The sequence below is a fragment of the Haliotis asinina genome, chromosome 10, assembly GCF_037392515.1.
Source record: "Haliotis asinina isolate JCU_RB_2024 chromosome 10, JCU_Hal_asi_v2, whole genome shotgun sequence".
Taxonomy (NCBI): Eukaryota; Metazoa; Mollusca; class Gastropoda; order Lepetellida; family Haliotidae; genus Haliotis; species Haliotis asinina.
In genome coordinates this window covers 32,668,034-32,682,736 of record NC_090289.1, presented here as the reverse complement: position 1 = coordinate 32,682,736, position 14,703 = coordinate 32,668,034, and the positions used below count along the sequence as shown (strand labels likewise).

The following is a 14,703-nucleotide window of genomic DNA, read 5'->3' as shown; positions in this document are numbered from 1 at the left end:
CTTTTTTCTCAAAGATGGTATTCAATGATTCGTTCTTGACAGATAGTAATCATTGTGACTTCCCCTCTCCAGGATGTCATCGCACATGGTGATATAAACATACTAACTATCTATCCATCAAATAGACTTCAACTTTTATTCTTATTATCCATAAATACACACTGAAAAGGATAGCATTTTGGAATGAAACATATTTATTTCGATATCTGTAAACATCGTCACAAGCCCAATCACCTCTGGGCGTTGTCTTTACACATGAGAGGTTAGACAGAAAAGGAAGGGGAGAGGATTTCTAAATATTTACGTTCTTATACAATGATAATATGAAAATAAACACAATCGACGGGAATTAGGAAGACACCCCATCTTGTCTACCCAGCATGCCTCATGCAGTTGCAGTGCAAATCAAACCATTTTGGAACCATCTGGAAAACGGTAAGTGGCGCTGACAGAACAACGAAAACCAACTCTGCTGGCCCCATGTGGGGGCACTACTGACAGTTTCACCAACATTACCGTATGTCTAGTCCCTGCTGCTGTTATCATACTTCAAGACAAAAGATGATGTTAGTCTTCGACAAAAAAAAAAAGACACACTACAAAGAAACTATTTTCTTCATTATATGCCTGTCTATTATTTGTGCTTTATTACCTTGGGAGAAGAAAAGAAGAAAAAAAAAAATTAGGCTATTAACCAAAACATAAATAAAAAACCCTGATCTGAAAATGTTCTCCTTCACATAAGCATTCTTTAAGACACTTTACCATCCATTCGCCTCACAAAGACATCAACGTTTTAATGAAGACTTACGATGTATAATAATAAATTTCAAACATATTTAAACGAAGACGGAACTATGGTACAGCAATCAAACTAATAAATGCAAACCAGTTTCATAAATGGACTTCCAAAAGTTGAATAAATTTTAGACGTTGAACAACATTAAATGGCACCGAGAACCAAAAGAAGGTAAGAAGATCTACCAACAAATTCAATGTAAGTATATGTGGTGTTTGAAATAGCCAAAGCAAGTAATCTGTTATATGTAAGTACATACACTGCATTTAATATGTTAGTGATTTTGATGTGATTTCCTTCAACTTCAGGACATGTTCTCTACCATCAGCCAAGGTTATTGGTTATTGAAAGAATATGCAAAGGCCATAAAACAGTTGCCACCCTAGATACAGCTTCATAATCCTTCCACTCTAAAGGGCATTATATCTGACTATTCCATTCAGTACATATGTAGACCTGGTATAAATAATCCACACACATATATGACATTACAGTTTGGAATCCCGGGACGATATGTGTTGGTGGTAGCCCCTCACATGTCAGCTGAAACCTACAAACCCTGTTTCAAGCATAGATATTTATCAGAATGTCAAAACATGTAAAAGAAATGCTGCATCTTACTGCGATCAGTTTCCTCAACAATTGTGCGCATATCTGCACAGATGCAGCCCCCCAAGTCTTCATCTGACAACAACATCTACAGACGAGTCTTGTCTCTAACAAATCTCACCCAATCGCTACTATTATCTTCCTCACAGACAAGCCAGACAGCTTTGCAGAAAACAAAGTGAGATGTTATCTACGTACAGGTGGTAATTAATCTCATTTTCACCCCTAAAACTTTCACATTTTGTGGAGAAATCCTCACATTGTTTTCCATCTTGTACATATTCATTCCATGTTTTTTCGTACCCAGGAGGAAACAAACCCTATCCCACTTGTGACATTATCAGGGCCGGTTTACATCATATCTCACAGAGCGAGCAAATAACAGTATCATCCAAACACAAATGTTTCTAAAAAGGAAAATACCAGTCCACAGATACCAACATTTTCGAATCGGAATCACAGCATCAAATGAATATTGCCGGGTGTTGGATCATAATTAAAAAGTCAGCCCGGCACGAGCCCTACTTCACATGCAGTGAATATAAGCCCTGGGGTTTATTTTCTCAGTCGAAGTTTAGTCTTTGTGGGTGCAAAAGGAGAATTCTCACAATACACAACTGAGCAAAGGCAAATAACCAGTACGTCAGATAAAAAGACCTCTCAAACAGAAAAGAAACATTAACTCTCACGTGTGCTGAAAGAATCTGACTATTTGCAGACTTTGGGGTTGAGGACATCCTTTAAACTATCTAAAGAATTTAGAAGGGTTTGGAATTATAACATAAACGGATCAGCTTTTCAAGATTTTACAGTTATGTTTGGTCAAGGTTTTGGTGACTCACATACCACGTGATCTTGGTCCACAACAAGGCAGAATTCAAGAACCATCCAGTCAAGCACAAAACCAGAAATACAAAATGTGCAAAAGGATATTGTCCATTTGTTTTCCTGAATGATATTTTGTTTTTCTGTCCAGCTTTTGTCGTAATGCTGCTATCCTAAATATAACAAGTCCAGCTTCAGAATTGCCATTTCACTGCAGATTCTTTCTGATTTAAAAGTAGTTGTTTGTCATATATTTTCAGAAACCAAAAATTAGTGTTAGACATTTCACTGCCATAGAGTAACAGAATTGGTCTAGTTGTTTCTAATGTATATAATATAACAGTTTATTTATCTGTGAGGTACATGATTTGGGTAATTGAGTGAATGTCTTGGTGAGGAGATTTCATATTTTGGTAAAAACATTTTGTGAGAAGTCATATTTTATTCCTTTCATGTCATGGGTTTTCTATTACCCAGGGTGAAAGCCTATCTTGTAAGAGGTGCTTCTTGTTTAAAACAATTATATAACAAACAAACATAAATGGTAACGAATTTAAACTATCAAAAGTTCACAAATCTATGTGCGAAGTTTGCTGAAGAAATATAGTTTGCTCTTACAGAGTTGCTACAAAAACAAGCACTGCCACGAGTTCCTGCCTAAGTCAAAGTTGTAAACATAGAAACTCAAAACGAATGTTTAAAAAAAAAATCCAAACTATCAAAAGGCACAAGCCGACCATTGGACAATTCCATGTTGAATTGTTTGGTGAAAAAATATGGCATGCTTTTCAACATCAGTTCAGGACATGACATCATGAACTTCTGTTAGATGAAGGGATGAGGGAGGACCATATCCTTAAATTCTGACAACTGATAGATGATGGTAGCTTCAACCATGTTACACAACTCAAACAGTTTCAAATTACGTTTGAACCACAAAATCATATTCGTCTATTTGAAATACCCTTGGCGTCACAACAAAATGTGTCACAAGGCCACACAGACAACCTTTATAAGTCTGCCTTGCCCTAACCAACAGTTCCTGATGCTTCAGCTGCATCTGTAGCTACATGACACAACATGGCTAGGTCACGAATTCCACTATGGAAATATTTATTGTAACAGATGAACACTCTCGAATGAAACATACCTGCAGGTATAAATAGGACTAAACTAATAAAGACAGTCTAAAAGTACCACTCCCAAGATGCACCAGGCCGTGTACTGAATCCCAGAAATGTCAACATCAGAACGATGAAGTTTACACAAACAAATTCTGCAAGGTCTATCTGACATCGAAACTGATCCTTATGGATTTGCGATAACATTTTCTCAAACTAGGTGGTCCAAACATGGATTCAATCCTGCACATATACCCAAAAACAACCAAGACACGTCTAAATAAATTGGCTTTCTCATTTGAGGAGATAACAATGTGTCCGAAGGAATATGTATGTCATCGAGAGCAACACGATGTAATTTAAGTTTGCCTATGTGTATATCTAACGTACCTGTCACAGTTCTGACCTTTCGATTCACAAGACAGAATTTCTATCAAAGTATATTCACAATGGGGTTAAAACAAAGCAAGCTTTTTTGACTCTGATCATCAGGAAAAGGCTAAAACCGACTTACCATGAAGCATGTTGTATTTACTTGACATTTCAGAGTATTTAGACATAGACTGACACAGGGCCTTCTCAAATTAGACAGTGCAATCTACACATCAAAACATCCTTTACATCAAAATTGAATAACAATAAATGGCTGCCATATGTTCTTTAGACTGCCAAAGAAACTATGCACCAGAGACTGCACAAGTCAAATGATTGATACGTCTTCATTAATCCATCAATGCCAAGATAAATACACACACACACACTGTTTGGATTCTTGCTACCAACTGAAAAAGAACTTTACCATAATACATAAATTTATCCAATTTTGACACATTGATAAACAAGAAGGAACGCACACTGCTTAAACATAGTACATTCACGGTTCAGAAGTTACGAAAACATTCGTCAGTAACTTGACAAACAGCCAATCTCCTAAAAGGCTTTTTGACACTGATCTGAACACAAGAAGTTCCAATATATTGCACAACCTCAAATTCCAATACAGCATCACACAAAGAACTATCAGCATGTTTGCTAACCCACAAATTTGTACGAGCAAATGATCCACTTCTCTCCACTTTCGCCCTCTCAAAGAACTGCCACTTGAATCACAGAAAGAAGTGATGGAACAATTAGACCCTGTCTCCCTAACGAACCAAGACCTAAACACATCAGTCACCAGCAACTCCTACTTTCAGAGAGAGCGGGTTGCAATTTAGAGCACCCTATTTTCACTGATAATAATATTAACGCAATCATTGTGGCACATAATGGAGGCACTAGGTATTTCTTATTGATTGACAGAATATGTTCCGTTTGTGCACTGGTCAGGGTCATAGGGAGGCAAAGGATAAACCCTCATTTCTGAGGCCTCACAAAGGAGATTAATCTTTCAGAACCGTTCTTCTATTAGCTGATATTAAACGAATATTTACAGCTGGAAAATACTTTTAATCCATTTACTGGTAAATGATCTAAGGATTACTACTCACACCAGGTATTATCAATAAGATTGATTTTTTCCAAAGTAAGATATTTGGTGTGCACTTCAAAGAATTCTGATTCATTCTTCATAAAAACAGTTTTCGATATTTAATGAAAATGATTCTATGAACAAGACTTTTCACCAATTTTTTCTGGACTTAAGTGAAGCAAATAAATATTTACTTCACATCCCAGAATTCCTTTAATCAACTTCTATGTAGGATATCTTCTGCAATGTCTTATATCAGATACTATTCAGTATATACCCTGCATTTGTTTATACCAGATACTATGCAATATATATATTGCATTTGTTTACACTCTGCAATATATATCCTACAATTGTTAATATCCCATTCTCTGCCCTGAAATCTCCAGGAATACCCTGCTGATTTAATGACTCAGTTTCATGGGTAAAGCCTGAACAGCCATGATTGTTTCAATTATCTTTTATGTCATTATAAACAAAAACAGGCCTGCCTGCTCTCCTACCATCCAGATGAACATGAAGATCAATCTGCTAACAAAGCAGGGCTATACAACACGATGCAGGAATAAACATGACCTACCATGGCTATCTTCCACAAATGTCGAAAACTTATCAATTCTGGATTAGCTTCAAATGAAATATACAGTCTCCCATTCCGTCTTGTGGGATAATTGAAAGCACATGTCATGTTGCTTGTGTTCTGACCTCAGACCATAAATATGTCAGGGTGTCGTATCCCAGTCATTGGGTGAGTCAGCTGACAGATTAATTGTTCCAAGGTGGACCATCATTACAGACAATCAGCCAGGCTGTTTGGACAACAACAGATGCTATCTTCCCTTAAAGTAAGAGTAGAATGTTATGCCGAGAGGACAGCAGTGAGTAAGGTCTTTATGCTGCTTTAGCAATATTCCATCAATATCACAGCAGGGGAGAAAGACATGGGCTTCACACACTGTGCCCATGTGGGGAATATAACCCTGGGCTTCAACTAACAAGCAAGTGCATTAACCATTAGGCTACCCAGTTAGCTGGTTCAGTTGGGACCATGTTTGCGCCTAACAAAACCAAAGCCTAATGAAAGTGGAGCATAGCAGATACCTGACAGTACCTATCATATACGTTTCAATTTCAGCAGACATTTTGGACACCAAATCCCCAATATGTTCCTCCAAGCCAGTGAACCAACAGCATCTTAGTTGCATCACTACTGAGGGTGTGAGCAACGCCTTAAGTTGTGGAGACACACCAAGAGGACAAATCTCCAGCAACCAGCAATGTAATCCATGACAACAGATTCCTGTTACACAAAAGGGACATAAATCTAACTGGACAAGCATGCCTACGATATAACCATTGTAATTATGGTACTGACCTCTCTGATTTCTTTAATCTTGCACCCGCCTTTCCCAATGAGTGAGCCACATTGACTAGCTGGAACTACCAACCGTAATGTGACAGGGGGTTTAGGCACCGTGGGTGTATTCTGAAGATCCTGAAACAAAAGACAGTCTATTTGTACTTCTGCATTTTCACATCATGTGCACAAATTTCTGAAACGTCATCTATAAATGGGTTCAATTTTCTTTTAGGCCAAGCCAATTTTAATTGTTTTTGTTTTATGGTTCTGCCTGCTGTATTTTTGCAAGAATAAGCAAACAAAATTTATTTCACCCGCCCAAAAAATAAACTCCTTATCTTTTTATTGGCTAGGCTTAAGGTTGTTTTTTTTTAAACCCATATTCACATCATAAATTGCCAAAAGTAAAATACTTTGAGTATATAGAAGAAGGACAAAAATCAATAAAACAAGAAATAGAATTGGTCTGGGCTTATAGTAACTTTAAACAAGAATAATATGACTAACAATTACAATCTTTCATGGCATAAAATTAATTCATCAGTCATTACAAAGAAATTAAATTTGTATTGGTCCTGGAAGTCTCCCCCAGTAATCATGGATATGGTGTTTCCTATTTAGATAATAGCTCCACCATGTCTAATACATCTGAAGCTGACCCCTGAAGGTCCGGGGTAGAATAGGTCTTCAGCAACCAAAGTTTGCCCTTGCTTGCCCACTTGGGAGGCCACTTGGTCAGGCTCGCTGACATGGCTGACACATGTCATCGGTTCCCAATTGCGCAGATCGATGCTCATATTGTTGATCACTGGTTGTTTTGTGTCCCAGAATCGACTATTTACAGAACGCTGCCATATAGCTGGAATATTGCTGAGTGTGGCATAAAACTCTACTCACTCACTTACACATCAGAAGCTACATCAATTCTATCTTCATGTAAGTCTGGGTTTCAAATTAAATACTAAAATGTCACTCAATCTAGCTAGTAAACGTGATGACGTCTGTAGAGCTAAGTAGACTGTCGTAATGCCAATAAGCTGGATTACTCCTGTGTACAAGATCAGTATTGGAACTCTACTTGGCGCACGTCCCCAAGAAGAAGCACTCCCACTTGTGATCAAAGCTTCAAGTCTATGTCACGAGGTACAATTTAGGATAATACCAGTCTCGCATAGTGAGTAATTAAGTTGATCTTGAATCTAGATGACAAAAATACCTTCCTGGTTGTATTTTGCGAGTAAAGCTAGAGGAATATCGTATCTGAAAGAATTTTAACTACAACAGAAGTGGCAATTAAGTTTAATGCACAACGCTTGGCAGGAGTTGAGATTTAAAAAACAGATTTAACATTTCCACCCCCCACCTGCTAAAACTGACAAACCTCCTCCAGACGTGACACCCCATCCTTATTTTGAAGACTGTGTTACACTTCACAGCTGTCTACATGCATGGAAGTAGCATCACTCAGAATTCACATGCTATTATCCTGAATGCTATACACTGCCTATCATCAAGAATGCTTTAGATTTGGAATATGAACTTTCAAAATGAAATGCATGATCCCCCCTATTTTCAAAATTAGTCCCATTTGTAAACATATACTTGCTCGTTTATTTTTGCTCCATGCATGAGTACATGTTCCAAAGCAAGCTCCAACAGAACAAATGAATATTGTCTCACATCCAAGTCAGTGTTAAGTTCACACGGTAGAAAGTGGCGCCAAAGGTAGACTTACATCACAAATTTAACCGAAACATGACCTGCACCAAGGGTGAGCAAATTGACTATTTAACCACCTACATTCCATTTTAAAAACTCAGAGAATAATATTTTCATAGGTGTTTCCTTGGATCAAATCTATGTGATGCTTTTTTGATGTATGTTCAGAAAGATTGCGCAGATAAGCAAAATCCTTTATAAAGTGCCAGACAGATCACTGTTTCATCTCATATATTCATCAGGGCTCAGTTGAATTCCACTTTTCAACAACTGAATCAATCCTACACACTGCATATGATCATTAAACGCAAACCATTTTTCTTACCTCTTCAAATTTTTTACAAATCATAGTGAATGCTTTGTGAATATTATCTGTTGAGCCGGTTATTGTGACAATTCTCTCTGGGCAGGAACCGTCAGAGATGTTAATTTTGGCACCACTCTGAAACAACAGAATTCAGTCATAATTGATTCCAACTGTGAAGCTTGAAGCATAAAAAAATAAGAAAAAGTGAATGAATGGGGTTTAACACCTCTTACAGTATTCTAGTTCTATGTCAGTCCGATGTGGAAGTAAAGCTGATAGAGACATAAGTCTCAGACTTCATGGCACCAAAGAAAATCACAAGAAAAGGGAAGTTTCCAAACATGGTCATTACATTTCAGGGATTCAAACACTGATTCCTGGCATGCCAAAGGGACATAACTCTTAAGATCAAACTGACCATAAAAGAACATAGTTTATGCAGATCTGGGCATTAAATCAACAGACAATAAATAATGGTCACACAAAAACAAGACTGGGAAAGATGTCATCTAGATTCATTGAAAAATATGTAAACAAAAGATTTCTACTTACATCTTCCCTGAATTTCTTTATATTGTCACCTTTCTGTAACAAACAGAAAAAAAGAGAATGTTAATAGAAATGAAAGCTAGTCACTGTGTCCACAAATTGTAGATTAAACCTATGGTCTGTATACGGCAACCAATAACCAGACTGTCTTGCTCTAAACGCTGAGCTACAATAACCAAAAGGCTAATGGCAACTATCTCCCTCTGAGTGACATAGCTATCAGAATCACTGACAGCCTTGAATAAACTCGGTGCCCTCACATATCTCAAAGGATATGTTCCCTTTTAAAAATTTGCTCATCGATTGAAAAACGTTACGTTTCGCTTTCATTCAAAATTGGGAGCCATCTCACACAGCATGGAAATTTGTCTTGCCTAACTTGACAAATGCAATCTGCATTTTGAGTGACATATTAAATGGTTGCACAATCGTGCAGATTAGCATGTCTGTAGGAATTTAAGTCAAGCTGCGCCAGGCTTCTGCGGCAGTGAGAGAGTAGGCTACTGTCAATGTCTCCCAGGGAACTGACAACACAGTAGTAGCTTTTGAAATGAAATAAGGAAGACTTTAAAACATTCAAATTTTATTCACTATTTTAACTGCAGATGAACACTTTCCGAACTGGTAAAAACCTTTTTAATTGAACTAATTAAAAACTACTCAGTTCTATGACCTTAAGCCTTCTCTATGGCATCTGAATAAATATGAAATCATACAACTTGAAAAATTATCCAATAAATCCAGTTTAAAAAGGTGGATTGCTCAAATAAACGTAAATGCAAAGTGAGCCAATGTCAACATTTCCTCTAAAAAAGTACATTACTTCTAAAAGCTCAATATACAACATAAACCTGTACGTGAGGTTGAGAATATTTATTTCCATGCAAATTAGCTTGCAAGAGGTTCCAAAAAACTTACAACTATCTCCCTTTTTCTAAAAGTGCAACACCCTTCCCCATCACAGATCCAGCAAGGAGTGCTGGGAGAAAACTGCGATTGAACCAAGATACGTCCATTACTGCTAACAATGGTTGATGGCGCTATGATACACCTCTCCCTGTAGCAGGCGCTGTTGAAGTTTAGCATGTGAGTAGGCAACTGATGGTGTCTGGATAAACACATTGGGCAAACACTAAGCTTGATTCCATCCCCTCAGGCCATGTTCAGTCAGAGCAAGAAGGACTCATACCAAGGTACCACCAGTGATTCTAGAAGACTTGAGACATCTTCATCTCAACATCCGGCTATCACTGTGAAGGCTACAAAGTTTGAGAACCAACTTGTCAAGCTCCACTAAGAACTCGTAATAGGTCTTCATAGTTTGATGGACAGCTTCTTCAAACGATCTCCATAGTAACTGATGAAGGTGCTGTTTTCCAACAATTTTCTTGCACTGATGTATCTGATATGTAATAAAGCTTTTAGAGTAAATTGATTACAATCACAGAGGATCACGAAGTGTTAAACTCTGATTCAATAACATCCAGGCTTCTAGTCCATGTCAATAATGGATACTACAGAATCTGTCTCGCGTTAATCCACCAGGCCTGACTATTAGCTACCCACTGAGTGGCTGCAGTGTCCAGTCAAGTCACGACATATGCCCCTTGACCAGTCCATCAGTCAGTCTTCAGGGAGAGTGGAAGTTAATTGAAGCTGGTCTACTGCACACATAGACATATTTCATGATGTCATTTAGATTGTGGAGATCACAGTCCAAGACAGAGTGCAAGACAAAGTCCCTCTGGGAACCCCTCCTTCACTTAATTGTTCAAATTTCTACCAGGCAAACTGAACCATCTGTCTGTACAAGTACAGATGACATCATATGTTAGATGTAGACTTTACAGCCTTCAATTAAGTAACAGGACAACACCTACTAAAATAGTAAAACCTATGGCATCATAAGTCAGATCTAAAGTTAAATCCATGATACCTTAAGGTCACATCAATGGTACAACCTATATCTTAGGTCAGATCTATGGTACAATATATGATACCTTAGGCCAGATATATGGTACAACATATGATATCGGAGGTAAGATCTATGGTACAACATATGATACTTAAGGTCCGATCTATAGTAAAACCTATGATATCATAGGTCAGTTCTACACTGCAGTATTTACAACCTTGGATTAGTTCCGCGACAATACCTCTACACAAATAGCTCCAGTGATGGAATCCCTGAATTCAGTTCATAAGAATCCACCTAATCATGAAACTGTACGTACAACACTGGCCCTCAAAAATGGGCCAAGGTAATGTAAAAAAAAGGATAATGACATCATAGTGTGAAAGTGAGTACGTGCAACATAAGTTTGTTGAAAAAAAATACCCAATACAGCCCACTTTCCAATATCACCATCTGCCACAACAACCAAAAACTGTAAGAAAATTCTTTCTTTTTCGTCTACAATATAAAAATTCATGGACCATTTCTTACTACCAACATGTGCAATACCGATCAATACTAGAAATTTAAAGACAAATGCATCTATTACCCGCTTTCATCCCCATCCCATTAGGAGAAACAGCCAAGTCTGTATTATTGCTATCTGTCAGTCCCCTGCCATGCACTGTGCACATGATGAATGACTTCGGGGACAGGAGCATCCAGCCCCTGCAGGCAACATCACTTGCCCAGCTGGGCAGGGGGAGATCTGCGTAGGGGGTGCTGCTATCAGGTCCATTATATCCCACTAAATCTCACCGCGGGTCTGTTACTCTGCATACACACACCCTGTTTCTTAAATCATGCTGCAATTCTCTTGCATCAGGATACCAGCAAATCCACCTACTGTACAGGAGGTTTGCAAATACACCTATAAATCGTTTATATTATCCCAGTGCATGCTGGATAAACAAGTAGATAATGTGTATGTGTGTGTACAGGTGATTGTTTGATTACTTTAACAACCAGGCCAGAAACTGTTTGAAAATTATATATTTAACCTCACTGGTACCCATCCATTAATATCCTTCCAAATAATTAAGAATCAGTGCCAGAGTACTCTAAAACATCACAAAATTGCAAGATTCCACAAGTGATCTATTTCAGGAAGATGATATTTGCAACCTACTTTCTTGGCACTAAAATCTATTTACAAACTTTTGCTTATATAAGTTCATAGGGATGGAATAATTACTTTAAAAAATATCCCTGATAAAAAGGATCAGGTGCTGGTAGATAGCTTATATGAATGAGACCTTAGGCAGTGTTGTGTGTGAGACTATGGAAGTTCCCCCATCCACCACCCCCAGTATCCCCCAGGGTCTTAGTACAAGGAGAGTTTAATGTGGCGAGAAGGCAGGGAGTAGTCGGTATCCTCATAGTGCCTTCTACACCAAGATCTTCATCCCCACAATACCTGACACCCTCCATGTTGTGTAATTTATTACCTGAATTTCTTGAAGCAGAGCCAGGATGGAAAGTCGTTCAACTCCATGCTTGATACTATTAACCTACTGCCGTGTCGTATCCATTAACGGAAAACAACCAGTGCAGCACTGTCATAAGGCATAATATGGGTGTTATAACACTTTTTTAACAGTGTGTATATTTCAACCTTAACATACTTAAATTTCATTATGTTTCCTTACATGTCTGAGGAAGAGGACTCTTTTCTTGGTGCTAGGCTGGCTAATGACAAACATTTGTTAAAAGAAAGAATATTGACATAGGGGCGTTTGTCTAAACTATTGCCAATGAAAAATTGAAATCCAATGTAGAACTTATTCTTCATTATTCATGAGAGACTGAATACAATAAGTTTCTTCCCATATTTCCAACAGGTCACTCAGTCTGAGAATATTTGGAGCATTTCATAGCTTATGTCAATGTCACCATTAATTTCTGAACTTAGGTCGAAATCGCTTTAATGCAGTTAGATTTTAGATTGATTAATACTTAAGAAATACACAGGTCTATTATTTTTAAATCAAAGTAAAATCCCTTTAATAAAACTGTGTTCTAAATAAGTAAGTCCTAGATAAGGTTATTCTCCAAATGCAGCTTCAGATGGTAGAGGTCAGTGATATGTCAACGTGATCTCTCAACCAACACAAATACAACATTTGAGGTGCAGGATGTACTTTTTCAAAACAAAACTTCCACATTGAAATGCATATCCTCCCCTGACTTCATTGAAACATCAAGAATTTCCTGGAGTCACAAAAGCTGACAAAGAAACATACTATGCTACTTGCAGAAACAAGTCAGACATGCTCAAAATGTTCCAGGGTTAAAAACTTCCTCTGACAAAGGCACCACATCGTGTGCAGGTCTTCTTTCAATGTGTGAAGCAGATGGAGGAAGCCGATTAATAATAGCCTATTTTTAGTGTGCCATTAGACAAGAAGTCTTGAGGGCTACCAGATTAAATAGCTACATTGTTGACACACATAACCCATCTTCCTTTTTTTCCATCGAAATCATCGCGCTAAAATATTGACACGGCTCTGTGTAATTCAACAAACAGTGTTGTCCAATCAGTATGTTCATGATCAAGAAACCCCCAGGTTAATTTGCACCACATGCAAAGCTGGCGTTTTTCTCTCATCTTTGTGTGCAGGTAGCACTACGTGTCAACCTCACAAATTAATTCTCTCGCTAACCTCCTCTTGTGAAATTCCAGATCAAATTGCATTGATATTTATGATTACACTCGATTGTTGTTAAGCAGGGGATGAGATCGATGCCGGACATGACTCAATGAGGATGCAATTGACACAAACCTCAAAGGAAAAAACAAATTGTTGTCCTTTGGAAAATAACCTTGAGTTCTTCCATCTTTTGCTCTGGAAAATGGTGTCAAATCATTCTCTTACAGACTAGCAAAAAAGGAATCAAATTGTTCTGACATATGTTTTAGAAAAACAGTCAAATTGTTCTCTGTTATGCTTTTGAAAAACAGTAAGATTGTTCTCACTTATGGTTTGGAAAAGAGATAGTTTTATCGTATGCTCTGGAAAATCAGCCAAATTGCTCTCTCTCGTGCTTTTGAAAAACTGTCAGACTGTTCAACCTTAAGTTCTGGAAAAACAGCCAAGGTATTGTATGATGTTGCATTTGGTGGGACAGAACATGATGGTCTTTGCATAAAAAACTGTATTCATAAGCATGTGTGTATGATAGTCACAATCATACACCCAATTCACCGTGTTTCTGTGATTTCATATGTCTATCAATAGGATATATCAGCAATATATAGAAGGTATCAAATCAGTGATAATTATAATTATGATCTGACAAACATTAGTGCATGTGATCATTATTCAATATTAGACATAAGTCAATGTGGCCTAAAAGCATTGTACAATTCTGACCATGTTAAGCGTGAGTGTTTCTGGATCAGTATCCAACAAAAATGACAGCTGGGGTTGAAACTATAAAGAGTATTTAATTTGATATATAAATTAGACACAAGCAATCCTTAATTCATTTCATGGACCAAAATCCTGCTGTTGTACTACAGACAAGATGCTATTTACAAAATCAAGAAAGGATTTCTCACCTTGCCAATTATGCTTCCAACTTCCTGCAAAAGAAAACAGGAAAATGAGGATCACAGTTTAAAAAAAATAAAAATTTCATGTATAAGCATAAAACCACAGAACATAGTATTCATGTAAAGTTCATAGCTGTCTCAATATATAGTGTTGGTTAAGTTACTGTCCTGGTTTGAAAGATATCAATTACCTTTTTCAATTTCATTTGATTAGTCTTTCAGGAAAGCTGTAATAAATCTGTAATATTTACAAAACACCCCAAGAGTGGTCTATTTTCATAGTGAGAAACAAAATGAAACCCCTTGAGGCTTAGATGAAAAACAAACTCATTTATAAAGCACTGACTTCATAACGGAGCAAACAAATCAGGACTATAACAAATGTAAATCAAATCAAATCTCAAGAGAATGGAGAACTGTGTCAACAAACCAA

At 37.4% G+C, this 14,703-nt stretch overlaps 1 protein-coding gene across 23 annotated transcripts in view; it reads right to left on the bottom strand.

Moving 5' to 3' along the window:
* LOC137298154 (poly(rC)-binding protein 3-like) overlaps positions 1 to 14,703 on the bottom strand; it is a 351,152-nt gene that overhangs the window by 21,081 nt on the left and 315,368 nt on the right. For all 23 annotated transcript variants that reach the window (XM_067830277.1, XM_067830285.1, XM_067830289.1 and 20 more), the window contains 4 exons: positions 14,277 to 14,300; positions 8,764 to 8,796; positions 8,230 to 8,346; positions 6,201 to 6,320 (listed from right to left, as the gene is read on the bottom strand). In XM_067830277.1, coding sequence (XP_067686378.1) covers positions 6,201 to 6,320; positions 8,230 to 8,346; positions 8,764 to 8,796; positions 14,277 to 14,300 — 294 coding nt within the window. The remainder of the gene's footprint in view (positions 1 to 6,200; positions 6,321 to 8,229; positions 8,347 to 8,763; positions 8,797 to 14,276; positions 14,301 to 14,703) is intronic.